The sequence below is a fragment of the Xenopus tropicalis genome, chromosome 3 (genome assembly GCF_000004195.4).
Source record: "Xenopus tropicalis strain Nigerian chromosome 3, UCB_Xtro_10.0, whole genome shotgun sequence".
Classification (NCBI taxonomy): Eukaryota; Metazoa; Chordata; class Amphibia; order Anura; family Pipidae; genus Xenopus; species Xenopus tropicalis.
The window spans coordinates 137575694-137590952 of NC_030679.2; the positions used below are offsets into that span (position 1 = coordinate 137575694).

Genomic DNA, 15259 nt, shown 5'->3' on the forward strand with positions numbered 1-15259 from the left:
TACAACAATATAAATATTTTATTATGTTTCAACCAAACTTTCCTTTGGTCTTACAACGTAAACCGTGTCATGGGATTTGATTAAGCACATGGCACAAAACAGGGAACAATGGCCGCTAACCTGAAAAAGAAAGAACAAGAGAGAATGTGGACTAGTTATCAGTAAAAACAAGCTCTGTATTCAGTCTGAAATTAAAATCATTCCCCAGTATCTGCTTTCATTCCCACCCACGATGCCCCTAGGATTATGGGCACACAGGATAAATGCCCTCTCTCTCTCTGCCCTGGGGGAATTCCGATTCTTTAGAAAACTGTTGGGCCACAACAGCTGCTGAGCAGCAATACAATCATAAAATATTGAAAATGTACAAGATGTTCCCATGGCTTTGCTAGCGGCAGTTCCTCTACTCTACATTTCATTCTCTCTAGGAAAAGCAAGTAGTGTCATAATATATGGGATAGGTGTGATGTAAAGAAGTTGTAATGGCATTATAAGATTATCACAAAGCACTGGCTGACTATGGTACAAGCTTTCTTGTCGTTAGCCTTTAAAACAAATAAAAATAAGATTTGGGATCCATAAAACATCGAGAGATCAGTAAAAGCACAAGGCAATACTCACTTCAGTTCATAAATCTATGCAACACCAGTGTGTAATGTGGTTTCTTAAACTGGGGCTCGGAAGGTCCCCCCACAACCGCAGTATCTGGAGTAGGTCTTGCCATCTTTCTTAGGGATGGTCCAGCAGTCGGAACATCTCACCCCATATTTCTTATACCTTCAGAAAATGTAGTAAAGCAAATATGTGTAGAGAGGTGGGTCATATGGAGCAACACATGGAGTTGCCAAGTTGGATTATATGGAGTTTTATAAGGAGGGGTTAAGTAAAATAATGGAAGAAGGGGATCTATAGGGAGAGGATATAGGGGTCAACATATAGAGATATGGGGTAGAGGAAACATGAAGCAATAGGAGCTGTAATAGGGAGAGACTATAAGAAGCAAGATAATATGTGAGATTAAAGGGGTTGTACACCTTTAAACTACCTTTTAGTATGTTGTAGAGTAGTGATCTCCAACCAATGGCTCAGGAGCAACATGTTGCTCTCCAACCCATTGGATGTTGCTCCCAAAAAAAAACATGTGCACTCCAAACAGAGCCTCCTGTAGGCTGCCAGTCCATGCAAGGGCTCCCAATAGCCAATCACAGACTATAACTGCCACCCCGGGAAATTGTTGAATGTTTGGGGGACCCCTGTTGTAGAGAGTGCTGTTCTAAATTAATTTACAGTTTGTCTTCATTCTTATTTGTGGTTTTTAACTTATTTAGCTTTTTGTTCAGCAACTCTCCAGTTTGGAATTTAAACAGCTATCTGTTTGCTAGGGACCAGATTACCATAGTAACTGGGCAGTGATTTGTTCGAGAAGCTGAAATATGTATAGGAGAGGCCTGAATAGAAAGATTAGTAATCAAAAATAATAATAACGACAAAACTGTAACCTCACAGAGCAATAGTTTTGTGGCTGCCCGGGTCACTGACCCCCATTTGAAAACTGAAGGAGAGTCAGAAGAGGAAAGCAAATAATTAAAAAACTATATAAAATAAAAATGAAGACCAACTGAAAAGTTGCCAAGATTTGACCATTCTATAACATACTAAACGGTGAACCGCCCCTTTAAGATGCTGAAATGGGAGTGGCGGTAGAACAGACTCATGTGATATAATAGGAGAACATTGGAAAGGGTAATACGGCCCACTTAGAATATAGTGTATAGAACGTACCGGATCCCACATGCGTTACAAAGAGGTGTCCCATCCTCAGCATCTCTCCAGAGAGGGGTCTTCTGGGTTTTGCAAGATGCACATCGTTTGCTCTCTAAAGGGAGACGTGAGAAATAAACCTCATTATCCAATCACAATTCACACCGTTTAAGTCAATACTACGTCCATTGCTGTAGCTCTGACATTTCCACTGAAATGCCATTTTGCTATATTAAGACTGTGTATTCTAAATCCCTACACCAAGGGCACTTGTCGTCTCTCTGGTCAGTTTGTAATGATATGATGACAAAGAGCCTGAAATGCTTTTGTGCGGCACTTTATAACATTTTTTTATTTCAGAATGAAAACTGTCACAATAAGAGGCCAAATGTGCGTACGTTTTGTCAGTACAGAAGGCTGATCATCTTCAGAGCTGCTCGACAATGAGATGGAGTTTAACCTGCGTTTGGATTTTATGCTCCCATGGCGAGTCTTCCTCTTGCTGAATAAAAAACATAATATAAATTGACCCCAGGAATATTTACTTTATAGGTACACCCTTACCTTAACATCCTACTAAATAATAATAGTATTATAACCTTATGGCAGTGCTGTCCAACTGTGCCCCCATCTGTCTGGCCTCCTGTGTGTGCCATACTCTGCCTGCCCTTTGCTGCCTGTGTGTGCCATACTCTGCCTGCCCTTTGCTGCCTGTGTGTGCCATTCTCTGCCTGCCCTACCCTGTCTGCCCCATGCTGCCTGTGTGTGCCATACTCTGCCTGCCCTATGCTGCCTGTGTGTTCCATGCTCTGCCTGCCCTATGCTGCCTGTGTGTGCCATGCTCTGCCTGCCCTATGCTGCCTGTGTGTGCCATGCTCTGCCTGTCCTATGCTGCCTGTGTGTGACATATTCTGCATGCCCTATGCTGCCTGTGTGTGCCATACTCTGTCTGCCCTATGCTGCCTGTGTGCCATACTCTGTCTGCCCTATGCTGCCTGTGTGTGCCATACTCTGCCTGCCCTATGCTGCCTGTGTGTGCCATACTCTGTCTGCCCTATGCTGCCTGTGTGCCATACTCTGTCTGCCCTATGCTGCCTGTGTGTGCCATACCCTGCCTGCCCTATGCTGCCTGTGTGTGCCATATTCTGCCTGCCCTATGCTGCTTGTGTCTGCCATACTCTGCCTGCCCTATGCTGCCTGTGTGTTCCATGCTCTGCCAGTCCTATGCTGCCTGTGTGTGCCATGCTCTGCCTGCCCTATGCTGCCTGTGTGTGCCATACTCTGCCTGCCCTATGCTGCCTGTGTGTGCCATACTCTGCCTGCCCTATGCTGCCTGTGTGTGCCATACTCTGCCTGCCCTTTGCTGCCTGTGTGTGCCACACTCTACTTTGGAAATAGTTATTAGGGGGTCCCTAAGGTATTTAATTATGCTTTGGGGTTGTCGTGCTATCCACAGGGGAGAAGGAGCCACATGGAATTAATGGTGTGGCTTAATATGACTTAATGAACTTCTTTCACATATCAGTGATGGGGAGATCCCTGCAGCAAGCACCAACCAATTAGGGTTTTTTTTTTGTTTTTGAGTGCTACCACCATTAATGAGTATGGTCTTAAAGGAACAGTAACACCAAAAAATGAAAGAGCTTTAAAGTCATAAAAATATAATGCACTGTTGCCCTGCACTGGTAAAACTGGTGTGTTTGCTACAGTAACACTACTATAATTTATATAATAAGCTGCTGTGTAGCCACGGGGGCAGCCATTCAAGCTGGAAAAAAGGAGAAAAGGCACAGGTTACATAGCAGATAACAGATAAATTCTGTAGAATACAATAGTGTTTTATCTGTTATCTGCTATGTGCCTGTGCCTTTTCTCCTTTGAATGGCTGCCTCCATGGCTACAAAGCAGCTTATTTATATAAATTATAGACTTTCTGAAGTAAACACACAACTTTTACCAGTGCAGGGCAGCAGCACATTATATTTTAGTTACTTTTATACACTTTCATTTTTTGGTGTTACTGTTCCTTTAAAAGGGGAGTGTCTTCCATTATTGCCTGTCCACCATGTAGGCCAGAAAAAATCCAGCCCTTACTATCACAGACGTTGGACAGCACTGACTTAAGCTATCTAATCGGTTACAAGAGGAGTTCCATCAAGAGGAAAATTACACCCTCCTAGCACCCCGACATGCTCTATTGTCCCTCAGACTACACAATGAAGAGTCTAATAGCATATTATCCATCATCGCCTCCACATCAAATCCACTTTATCAAGGGTTCTATGGGTTTAACCCTATCCCAGTCCATCTCATATACCTGTAAAGCGATGTCGCTATGAGCCGATAATCCCCACAACTCTCCTTCTCTAAACTCAAGTGCATCTGAAATTCGATTCCTTGGAACGAGGGGTCAAGCTTTTGCATACTTTTGGATGGAGTCCTCTGTTTCCTTGGGGTCTTCCTCCTACACAGCTCTTGATCTAAAGAAGCCTTTATAAGGGCGCTCACCCCTTCCAGAGACTTGTCCTCTCTCTGTTCATCTCCTGCATTCATGAGTACTTTACCTGAAGTACAAGGGACTGCTGCATTGGGTACAGACTGTTCTGTAGCTATGCTTTTCAAGGAAGGATCTTGCCTTTCCGGAACTCTTTCTTCATCTTTCTGAGTCTCAATGGCAATATGTTCTTTCTCCGCAGTAGGAGAACCATTTTCCTTTGCCTTCACCATTCCTCCAACAAGGTTCTTCGCCTCGCCTACTCCTACTCTTGTGTCTTCCTTTACCATTTCTTGGTCTCCATCTAATTTATGCAAACCAGAACACTTGGTACTGATGAGGTTTAACAGTTCCATGGCATTGTAATTTAGTGAGGAATGATTTGTGCTGAGCAAGGTGGAGCCCGGAGGCTTTCTAGAAGGGACATAGAGTCCTCCATACACACCACGAGGCTCTTCTGAGCAGGACGGGTCACACACTCGGTTTTCCAACTCAGGAAGAAACTTTGCACTTTCTTGCATGAGGTATAGAATATTAGGTTCTGGGGGTGTTTGTATCAAATATTCCATTTTTTCCCTTTGCTTCTGGGACCTGCTGACTTGTCTACGTGAGGGACACCTGATCGGGGCTTTAGATTCACTGCACCTTTAGGAAATAGAATTTGGAAGATTTGTTACATTTTTTGTAATATGATTTACCAAACATGCAACAATCAACGCTTTGAGGGTCCTTACTGGATAGAGGAAATTTGGAGACAAAGAAAAAAATCCAGTTCAGGTTTTGTGCTATTGCACATTGAAATCAAGTTTGGTCACTGACTATTTCTGGTCCCTCCACAGATATAGATTCATAAGCCAGATCCAGCCAAACCCAATGAGCAGATTTCAGCATCAGCTAAGACTCCATCCCAGAATATACGCCTGCTGTATCTTACTTCTTCTATTATGGATGTAACTATAGAGAAAGTTGACCCTGAAATTGCTGGGGGACCCAAGAAGTGGCAAGGCCTGGGTATGCGGTTTAATTAAAAGTCTTTTTCCCAAAATGTAGGGATTTTGTTGTGTGGTCCAATAACTGCTCATTATGATTTTGGCTTCTATATCTGCTTCCTTCATCATTTCCCAGTCATTCCTTTAGTCATTTTCCCTAACATGTTTATGGGAAGCATTCCAGAAGATTTGGCACCCTGCAGTACCTTTTTCCTAACCTCCCCCCATCCCTAAAATAACATACACCGTATCCTCCGTGCATATGTGACCACAAACAACCTGCAATCTGTCCACCATGTGACAGCTGAACTACATTGATACCTTTTGATGCTGGGATTGTCAACCTGTACTGGGAAGTCACCTTGATGTAATTATCAAGCTGTGCTGGGAAAGAGCTGACATCACAACCATTCTATATAGTGATTTACTGGTTCCAATGAACATCATATCCAGCCATTTATGATAGAGGAGTTCCTCGGAGCACAAATCCAGTCCTTGCATCGTCCACTAAAAGCAAAGCTGCCCATAGACTGGCTGATAAAAGCTGCCAACTTGGCCCCTCCATCAGTGCCGGATTTGTTGTGAAGGCCCCCAGAGGCCCGCCCCCTCTCAGGATCGTGCATGTGGAGCACTGGGTATGTGAGCAAATTTAGGTGCGGCTGGGTGGCATGTTGCCCCTAAATGTGTTCCACCCAAGGCCCGGCCTTTGTGGCCTTGGCACAAATCCAGGCCTGCCCTCAATACTGAGTCACAGTGGCGCTGCTACCATAAGGCGAGTTGAGAAACTCAAGGTTACCAAGGGCAGAAAAAAAACATTCCTGGTAACTTTAAGAGACAAATTGCCAGTTTTTAAAAAGTAAATTTGGCTCTGCTAGTGTAGAGAGTGCGCACTAGTGATGCAGCCCCTCTGGCGCTTACGCCGGGGGGCGAGGGGGATCGGTATTGGAGGGGCCAAAAACACCCCTGCTGAGTCGGGAGCTTATTGGCCTGCATATTGGGTGTTTGGAACTGCCTGCCTGGCCGACATCTGGCTGAAAATCAACAACTCATCTATTGGGCTGAAAATCAGCAACTCATCTATTGGGCAGAAAATCAGCAACTCATCTATTGGGCAGAAAATCAGCAACTCATCTATTGGGCAGAAAATCAGCAACTCATCTATTGGGCAGAAAATCAGCAACTCATCTATTGGGCAGAATATCAGCAACTCATCTATTGGGCAGAAAATCAGCAACTCATCTATTGGGCAGAAAATCAGCAACTCATCTGTTGGGCAGAAAATCAGCAACTCATCTGTTGGGCAGAAAATCAGCAACTCATCTGTTGGGCAGAAAATCAGCAACTCATCTATTGGGCAGAATATCAGCAACTCATCTATTGGGCAGAATATCAGCAACTCATCTATTGGGCAGAAAATCAGCAACTCATCTATTGGGCAGAAAATCAGCAACTCATCTATTGGGCAGAAAATCAGCAACTCATCTATTGGGCAGAATATCAGCAACTCATCTATTGGGCAGAAAATCAGCAACTCATCTATTGGGCTGAAAATCAGCAACTCATCTATTGGGCAGGCTTCAAAATCCTGCCAGGCCAGCAGAAGGATCCAGTTATTGGCCCTCGGGCCAGTGCTGGTATCTGTCTGTTTTGGCCCTGCACGTGGGTGATCGGATCAGGTAGGGATTCAATATTTGGCAGTATATACACAATACAAAATTCTCAATATCAAGCTGATTAGTAATGAATTCAGATTCACAACACATGGTGGCATAGAAAACTGTTTCTTTTCTATAATCAGCCCTGTCCCATTAGATTCCATGACAGACTGGGATTCAAAATAACAATCCCCCCCACCACCCACCAACCCTATAAATAATGACTGTCTGCGGCATCTTACAACTGCCCCTTTGGTATTTGCCAAAATCCACAGATTGCCAGTCTGGGCCTGAACCTCACTTTCTACAAATGAATTTCAATGACCCCTAAGCTTCACTTCCCAGAAACACACTGAGCATGTGCAGTGCCACAGACACACAAAAGGTGGCCTTACAAGAGCCAAGATGTGGAGCTGCTGGGGACAACTTTGAGGGCCCGAATCATTACTGTTACAAGACTGCTGTACTTCTGGGCTATAAAATACAGCTTTTCTAGCCATTTTTTAGGCTCAGTGCAGTGCAAAGATTCATATTGTTACTTAAACTGACATTTTACATGACTCTGCAACAATGCTGAATGCTCTGCTTTCTTTTTTATTTAACCAACGTATCTAGGGTTTCATTTTGCTTTCTTCTTTACCCAGTGATAGGGCTTAGGCAATAATATAAATAACAATGTAGTGTTAATGTGTAAATGCTTCACTCTCTGGCATTCTTTATCTATGGATATTGTAAACATCAAAAGAGAACAAAGGGAAAATATAAGTAATAAATAAATAAATATACATGTTAATCTAGAATATATGTGCACAAAATTAAATAATTAGTTAAATAAGTTGATTAACCGAATTAAATAATTAGTTAAATAGTTAAATAAGTTGATTAACTGAAGAAAGTACCTAACAGTTGTATTGACCCGGGTGTATATACCCCAGGCCCATCACCGAGTGCATCTAACTCCAACTTCCAATAAGTAATCACACAATAAAGTAGAACTCACCGCCGTCGGTGTGTGGTCCGGGTGCTCAGAGCCCCAAACCCGTAGCCTGAGGGAGCCAATCAAATTCTTTGAAAAATGGCTTGCAAAAGCACACCGGACAGCCAGGAAATATGCTGTACGCCTACAGGCATAAAGGTTTTAAGAATATGAATAAAGACTAAAGTTTTAATATATTTCCTGGCTGTCCGGTGTGCTTTTGCAAGCCATTTTTCAAAGAATTTACTATGGATATTGTAGCCTACTACAGCCTCCTGGATGTTATGTACAACTCCCAGCAGCAGTAGTAGTACATCATTTGTTCTCTTTAATACGGAGAGAGAGCGGCAATGGGAAAAAGCACAGTTTGTGCAAACCTTTGGCCTGCAATTTGACATTTTCAGTACATTTTTATTGGCTTACAAATAGAAAGTATTCCTACTCAAAATAAGTTAGAATGCTCACAATAAATTGGGGGTGGCAAATTAACAAGCATGGACTTGTGGTGATCAGACAGAGATTGGGGGTATCGCTGTTTGGGGGTGACAGGGAAGGGAACCCATGCCAATGTTGCACGTGGCACTGCAGTTGCTTATTTGCTTACAGAACATAAATGTTCATATATTATCATTCCTATAATTCCATGGCCATAGATATTCCATAGGCCAAAATCACTGGAGGGGAAGCAAATAAGAAAATGAATAGAGATGAGATCCACCACCAGCTTATTGACCAGCACCCACAGAGTATATCTGATATATAGAGTCCCACTGTGCCAGGGGTATATCTGATATATAGAGTCCCACTGTGCCAGGGGTATATCCGATATAGAGTCCCACTGTGCCAGGGGTATATTCGATATATAGAGTCCCACTGTGCCAGGGGTATATCTGATATATAGAGTCCCACTGTGCCAGGGGTATATCTGATATATAGAGTCCCACTGTGCCAGGGGTATATCTGATATATAGAGTCCCACTGTGCCAGGGGTATATCCGATATATAGAGTCCCGCTGTGCCAGGGGTATATCCGATATATAGAGTCCCACTGTGCCAGGGGTATATCCGATATATAGAGTCCCACTGTGCCAGGGGTATATCCGATATATAGAGTCCCACTGTGCCAGGGGTATATCCGATATATAGAGTCCCACTGTGCCAGGGGTATATTCGATATATAGAGTCCCACTGTGCCAGGGGTATATCCGATATATAGAGTCCCACTGTGCCAGGGGTATATCCGATATATAGAGTCCCACTGTGCCAGGGGTATATCCGATATATAGAGTCCCACTGTGCCAGGGGTATATCTGATATATAGAGTCCCACTGTGCCAGGGGGCGCTGCGGGGCTGAAGCCAATGAATCCCCTCAGTAGAGCCGCCTCCAGGCCTGCAGGGGGCGCTGCCAAGCAGAAGCCAATGAATCCCCTCCGTAGAGCCGCCTCACTCAGGCCTGCAGGGGGCGCTGCCGGGCTGAAGCCAATGAATCCCCTCAGTAGAGCCCCTCACTCAGGCCTGCAGGGGGCGCTGCCAGGCTGAAGCCAATGAATCCCCTCAGTAGAGCCCCTCTCTCAGGCCTGTAGGGGGCGCTGCCAGGCTGAAGCCAATGAATCCCCTCAGTAGAGCCCCTCTCTCAGGCCTGCAGGGGGCGCTGCCAGGCTGAAGCCAATGAATCCCCTCAGTAGAGCCCCTCACTCAGGCCTGCAGGGGGCGCTGCCGGCCTGAAGCCAATGAATCCCCTCAGTAGAGCCCCTCACTCAGGCCTGCAGGGGGCGCTGCCAGGCAGAAGCCAATGAATCCCCTCAGTAGAGCCCCTCTCTCAGGCCTGCAGGGGGCGCTGCCAGGCTGAAGCCCATGAATCCCCTCAGTAGAGCCCCTCTCTCAGGCCTGCAGGGGGCGCTGCCAGGCTGAAGCCAATGAATCCCCTCAGTAGAGCCCCTCTCTCAGGCCTGCAGGGGGCGCTGCCAGGCTGAAGCCAATGAATCCCCTCAGTAGAGCCCCTCTCTCAGGCCTGCAGGGGGCGCTGCCAGGCTGAAGCCAATGAATCCCCTCAGTAGAGCCCCTCTCTCAGGCCTGCAGGGGGCGCTGCCAGGCTGAAGCCAATGAATCCCCTCAGTAGAGCCCCTCTCTCAGGCCTGCAGGGGGCGCTGCCAGGCTGAAGCCAATGAATCCCCTCAGTAGAGCCCCTCTCTCAGGCCTGCAGGGGGCGCTGCCAGGCTGAAGCCAATGAATCCCCTCAGTAGAGCCCCTCTCTCAGGCCTGCAGGGGGCGCTGCTGGGTGACGGCGTGACCTCGCTATGACCCCAGGTAGCTCAGGTACCGCTGTGTCCCCTCAGTATATTCAGGGGAGCAGTCAGTGCGCCTCAGTCAGTACATTATATAGTGTATAATAACATTAATGTATATACACACATGTACATGCCGGGCTCATACAGCGCCGCTCTGTGAATAGGCGCACATAAAGGCGCACAGATATAAATACAGTACCAATGTACAAGGGAAGGGTCTCAGTAACTACAGGTCTGCCCGCCCCGGGGTGCCAGGGCCCCATGTACCCGGTGTAACTGGGCACCCCCACCCGGTGTTATTATTATATAGGGGGCCGTTTCTATACATGGCTATAATGTCACAGGGGGTAATGGCATCTCCTCATACACTTTGCGCTGGGCAGTTACCCACACATCTTCCCCATTATCCCCACATAATTGCCCTTTGCCAGAGCACAGGTATATAAGCCTCCCCATTATATTTCTGCTTTCCTCACTGCCCCCCAATACGAACCACCCCGTTACCTGCCCCCAACCTGTTCCCTGTAACTCGCACACCTGTTCTTACGCTTCTTCCTGCTCCCCCTGGTGACCGCAGCTCGGTATTGCTTCGCTCGTTTAGATCCTACGCCCCCTGCTGGTAGATCTCTGGCTTCGCAATTCGATGCGCTTGGCGGGCCGTTTCCAACAGCGACACCTTGTGGTGATTCTACGTACTGCGGCTCCGCACCTGTTCTCGTCCACTCACTTATCTGATGAGTTTCCGAGCAGGAATTCGCTTCCAGACAGGGGGGTAAAAGCACCTCCTCCAGCAGAGTAAAGTCTGGGTAGACCCCCTCTACGAAAAACGTGCTCTCCATATTCATCCGATCAGATCTGATGGGGATCCGATTGTCAGTTTTGATCCAGGGAGTTGGGATTGGAATATGGCGTTCTTGGGCCCCTAATCCCTGGGGGCCACAGCCATCCCAACCATTCAGTCACCCAGGAGTCTGGAGTAAGATCTCTCACCTCAAGCGATTCCCTGTGCTAAGGGGTCGGTCCTGGTCTGATGATACATAATAAAAATGTAACTCCATGTTATGGGGGTATGGCCTGGGGCAAAAAGAGAATTAACCCCTCATCTGCTGTAACGTTGGCTCTGAGTAAGGGGAAAAAAGAAGAATGGAGCTGAAGGAGTTCAGCAGTTAACAGGTTAACAGGGCAGGTGGAGCCAGCAGGAGGGCCTGCATGGGAATCACCTGGTGGGGGCTAGCTGCTCCTCCCCTGGCCCCTAAGCCTGGCCAGTCTATATAAGTATGGCCCTTAATGAGGGCAGGCCCTCTGCAGGGAAGGTCAGTGTTAATGGGGATCACTAAATGGCATGGGGTTTCTATTGGGCTGCTGGTTTGCCTCCTGTGGGGCCCCTGAATGAGCCCCCTCTGTTCTGCTGTTTCACATTTGGGTTTTATTCTACCCCAAGTGTCTGGGGAGAGAGATAGAGACATTGTGTTTGTGTATTGATGATGGTTCATTTCCCATAATGAAAGCAACTGTACAATATACACTCATTCCCCACTGTTCTATGGCTTTATGTGTGGGTGTAGCTACTATTAAAAGTAGTGGGGGACCCCTTTATATTCTCTGGGTGCAGAAAATAAAACCAGATATGGCTTAAGATTACTATAACGTTTACACATAACACCCTGGAATGAAAGTATATTGGAAAGTTGCTTAGTTATATTTTATTTAACCATGCAACAACAATGTGGGTGAGTTCCCCTTTAAAGGACAAGTTGTCCCTCTTTGCAGAGATTTAGCAGGACAGGCTTTAATCTGGGGCAGTAACCCAATCAGTACTGGTGGGTCAGGGCTACATTCTATTCTGCTGCTATGAGTTTAATTTTTTTTTAATCAAAAGTGCTCCCTCCTTTAGGGAAACAGGGCAGATTTCCCCTTTAATTGGAAACCCCCTAACAGAATCCTAGGTCCCCAGCAGGAGGCATTTAGTTAATTATCTGTAAGGTAGAACTATTGCTCCCCCCACCTTCCCTTATAATTGAGCAAATGTTGGATCCACATTGGACAGTTATCTACATGCTGCAGACTGCACTGGTTTCCATACTGACTGCCCCAACAGGACCACACTGCAGCTGGTGCTTTATTGCTGCCCAGTCAATATGTGCCCCATTGAAGGGAAACTGCCCCCCAGTGGCAGGACCTAGAGGTTAAGGACCCAGAGATCAGTAGCCTGTGTGTAACCAATGCAAACAGGTGTAAATTGGTGCTATACCTAGTGGGGGAGGTGCAGTCTGGACCTGCTGCTGCAGAACTGCTTGTGCAACTGTAGGGATAATAAAGAAAAATAAAGTGGCAACCAATCAGCGGTGAGTTCTGTAAGGCTGATAAAAGTCCTTTATACAGGCCCTGTGAGCAACACATTCTGCATTGTTAATTAGCAATTAGTTCCAATGTGTGCTGCATGGCTGCTCAGAATCCATTGCAGTCTGTGCTTGTGAATGAGTTGCTAATTAGCTGTGCAGGCTATAGAAATATATATATATAAATATATTTATGGCCAGCCCAGCTACACCTGCATTTTAATTGGGCCCAACTGGTCACATGACAAGGCCACAGCAGCCTTTATAACCAGAACTATTTGGAGCCTGTGTGGCTTCCAGTAATCACTCGACTTGAAAGTCATTGCAGCCTGCAGCGTCTGCACCTATTATGTTCCCTGCTGTTTTGTGAGCTCATCTGATCTGTTCCTGAGAAGTGTTAGAAGTTGTAGGATGCTGCAACTTTAGTTTGATCCAGCCAATCAGAACCATTTTTCTCTTTGGGATTGTTGGAAATTGCATTCAAATAGCAGTGTCACCCCCTTTAAACCGGACTCTTCCTCCTAAATAACTAATTAAAGGGGAACTCTGGCCCCACACAACACAGAAACCCCTAATATATCTATCCCTATACTCTGTTCCTTCAAAAAGTCTCAATAAATCCCATTTTATATGCTGAAATCCAGCTGCAAAACAGTTCTACTCTTTCTGTATCATTTGAAATCCTGGCAGGGGAGGAGGGACTAAAACACTGATGTTACAAATTGTAACAACTTCTCCACAGCTGACAGACAGCATGCAGGAACTACATAACCCACAATGCATTGCACTGGGATGTTCCTTTCCTTATTGGCATCACGTGAGCAGGGAATTGGAGGGTGTAGGCTGAGTCTCAAAGTAGGCTGCATGGGGGTCATTAATCAACAGTGGGCAATCAATCAAATTGTTACACTCATTGTTCTACCTGCAGCTGGCTGAAAAAAGGTAATCACTGACTGGTTGCTATGGGTTACTGCCCATGGGCAAATTTGCCCACTGTTGATAAATGAGCCCCACGTGTTTTAATTGATGTATATTTTAAAGTTGCTTGAAAATATGTTTAAGTTTAAAAAAACTGAAGTTATATTTGAGTGGTCTTCCCCTTTAAAGTGATGTGCTAAGCTAGTGGGGCAGGAAATATGTTATCTGGGCTCATCCAAATAAAATCAATAGGTAAATTGAGCCAGTCCAATAGTAGTTCAGAGCCTGGGATGCCAATACAATGGCTCTGTGCAACCTCATTTTGCCTGAGGAGTCTTTAAAGTTTCTTAAAGGCATACAGTCATGATTTTTATGGGGTACTTTTTATTTCTAAATGACACTGTTACACAGCAAATAATTCCCTCTGCCATTTAACCTTTTATTCTTGAACCAACAAATGTATTTGTAGCTGTAATATTGGTGTGTAGGCGCCATCTCAGTGCATTGTGCCTGAGTCTGAGCTTTCAGCCAGCGCTACACATTAGAACTGCTTTCAGCTAACCTATTGTTTCTCCTACTCCCATGTAACTGGAGGAGTCCCAAGCCGGACTTGGATTTCTTACTATTGAGTGCTATTCTGATACCTACTGGGAGCTGCTATCTTGCTCCCTTCCCATTGTTCTGCTGATCGGCTGCTGGGAGGGGGGGGGATATCACTCCAACTTGCAGCACAGCAGTAAAGTGTGACTGAAGTTTATCAGAGCACAAGTCACATGGCTGTGGCACCCTGGGAAATGAAGAATATGGCTAGCCCCATGTGACATTTCAAAATTAAATAAAAAAAATCTGTTTGCACTTTGGAAAAACAGATTACAATGCAGGATTCTGCTGGAGAAGTTCTATTAACTGATGGGTTTTGAAAAAAACATGTTTTCCCATGGCAGTATTCCTTTAAGTTCAATAGTGCAAATGCTACTGGGCTCCACTCTGTACCTTAAAAGGAACAGTAATAAAAAAAACCTAAAATGTATCAAAGTATTTAAAATATAATGTACTGATAAAATGTGTTTGCTACAAAAACCCTATAATAGTTTATATAAAATAACCATGGGGGCAGCCATTCAAACTGAAATTGGCTTAAATGGCACAGGTTTCATAACAAGCTCTGTAGAATACAATGGTATTTTACAGAGCTTATCTGCTATGTAACTTGTGCCATTTAACCCAATTTTAGTTTGAATAGCTACCCTACCTTATTAATATAAGCTATAGTAGAGTTTCTGACCCACACATTTGCCCGTGAAGGGCAACAGTACATTACTTTTTTGGTGATACTGTTTCTTTAAGGGTCCATTAACATCTAATACCTGAGAGTACCACTTTACCAGTGTCAGGACTCATCTCTAGCTAATGGTACAGGAAGATATATGATCCCCAACCTTCGGGGGCAACACGCAGCTCCCCAACCCCTTGGATGTTGCTCCCAGTGGCCTCAAAGTTGGTGCCCATTTTTTCCCATTTATGACATATAGACCATGTGTACTGCTAGACAGAGCCACTAGTAGTCTGCCAATCCCCATTGGGCTACTAATTAACCAATCTGAGTCCTTATTGGTCACCTACTAGGAAAGTTTTTGAGCTTGTGTTGCTCCCCAGATTTTTTTTCTTCATTGAAATGTTGCTCACAATTAAAAAAAAAAAAAAAAAAAAAAAGTTGGGGATCCCCAGTGTACAGTAATCAGTTGCCCCCCCTATATACTTCCCCTTTAATTAAGATATTGTTGGTCAATCTGTTAAAAAGATCAAGAAACTAAAAAAAGCCAACGTTCTTGACCAAT

General features: G+C 45.1%; 1 protein-coding gene across 1 annotated transcript; it reads right to left on the minus strand.

The window, feature by feature from the left end:
* Positions 1-11273, minus strand: zglp1 (zinc finger GATA like protein 1). The gene is made up of 6 exons (XM_002939670.5): positions 10702-11273; positions 4079-4900; positions 2160-2263; positions 1783-1876; positions 622-777; positions 1-120 (listed from the first exon to the last, which is right to left on the minus strand). The coding sequence occupies exons 1-5, from the start codon at positions 11007-11009 to the stop codon at positions 666-668; spliced, it is 1440 nt and encodes a 479-aa protein (XP_002939716.2). The 5' UTR covers positions 11010-11273; the 3' UTR covers positions 1-120; positions 622-665.
* Positions 11274-15259: the final 3986 nt, after the last annotated feature.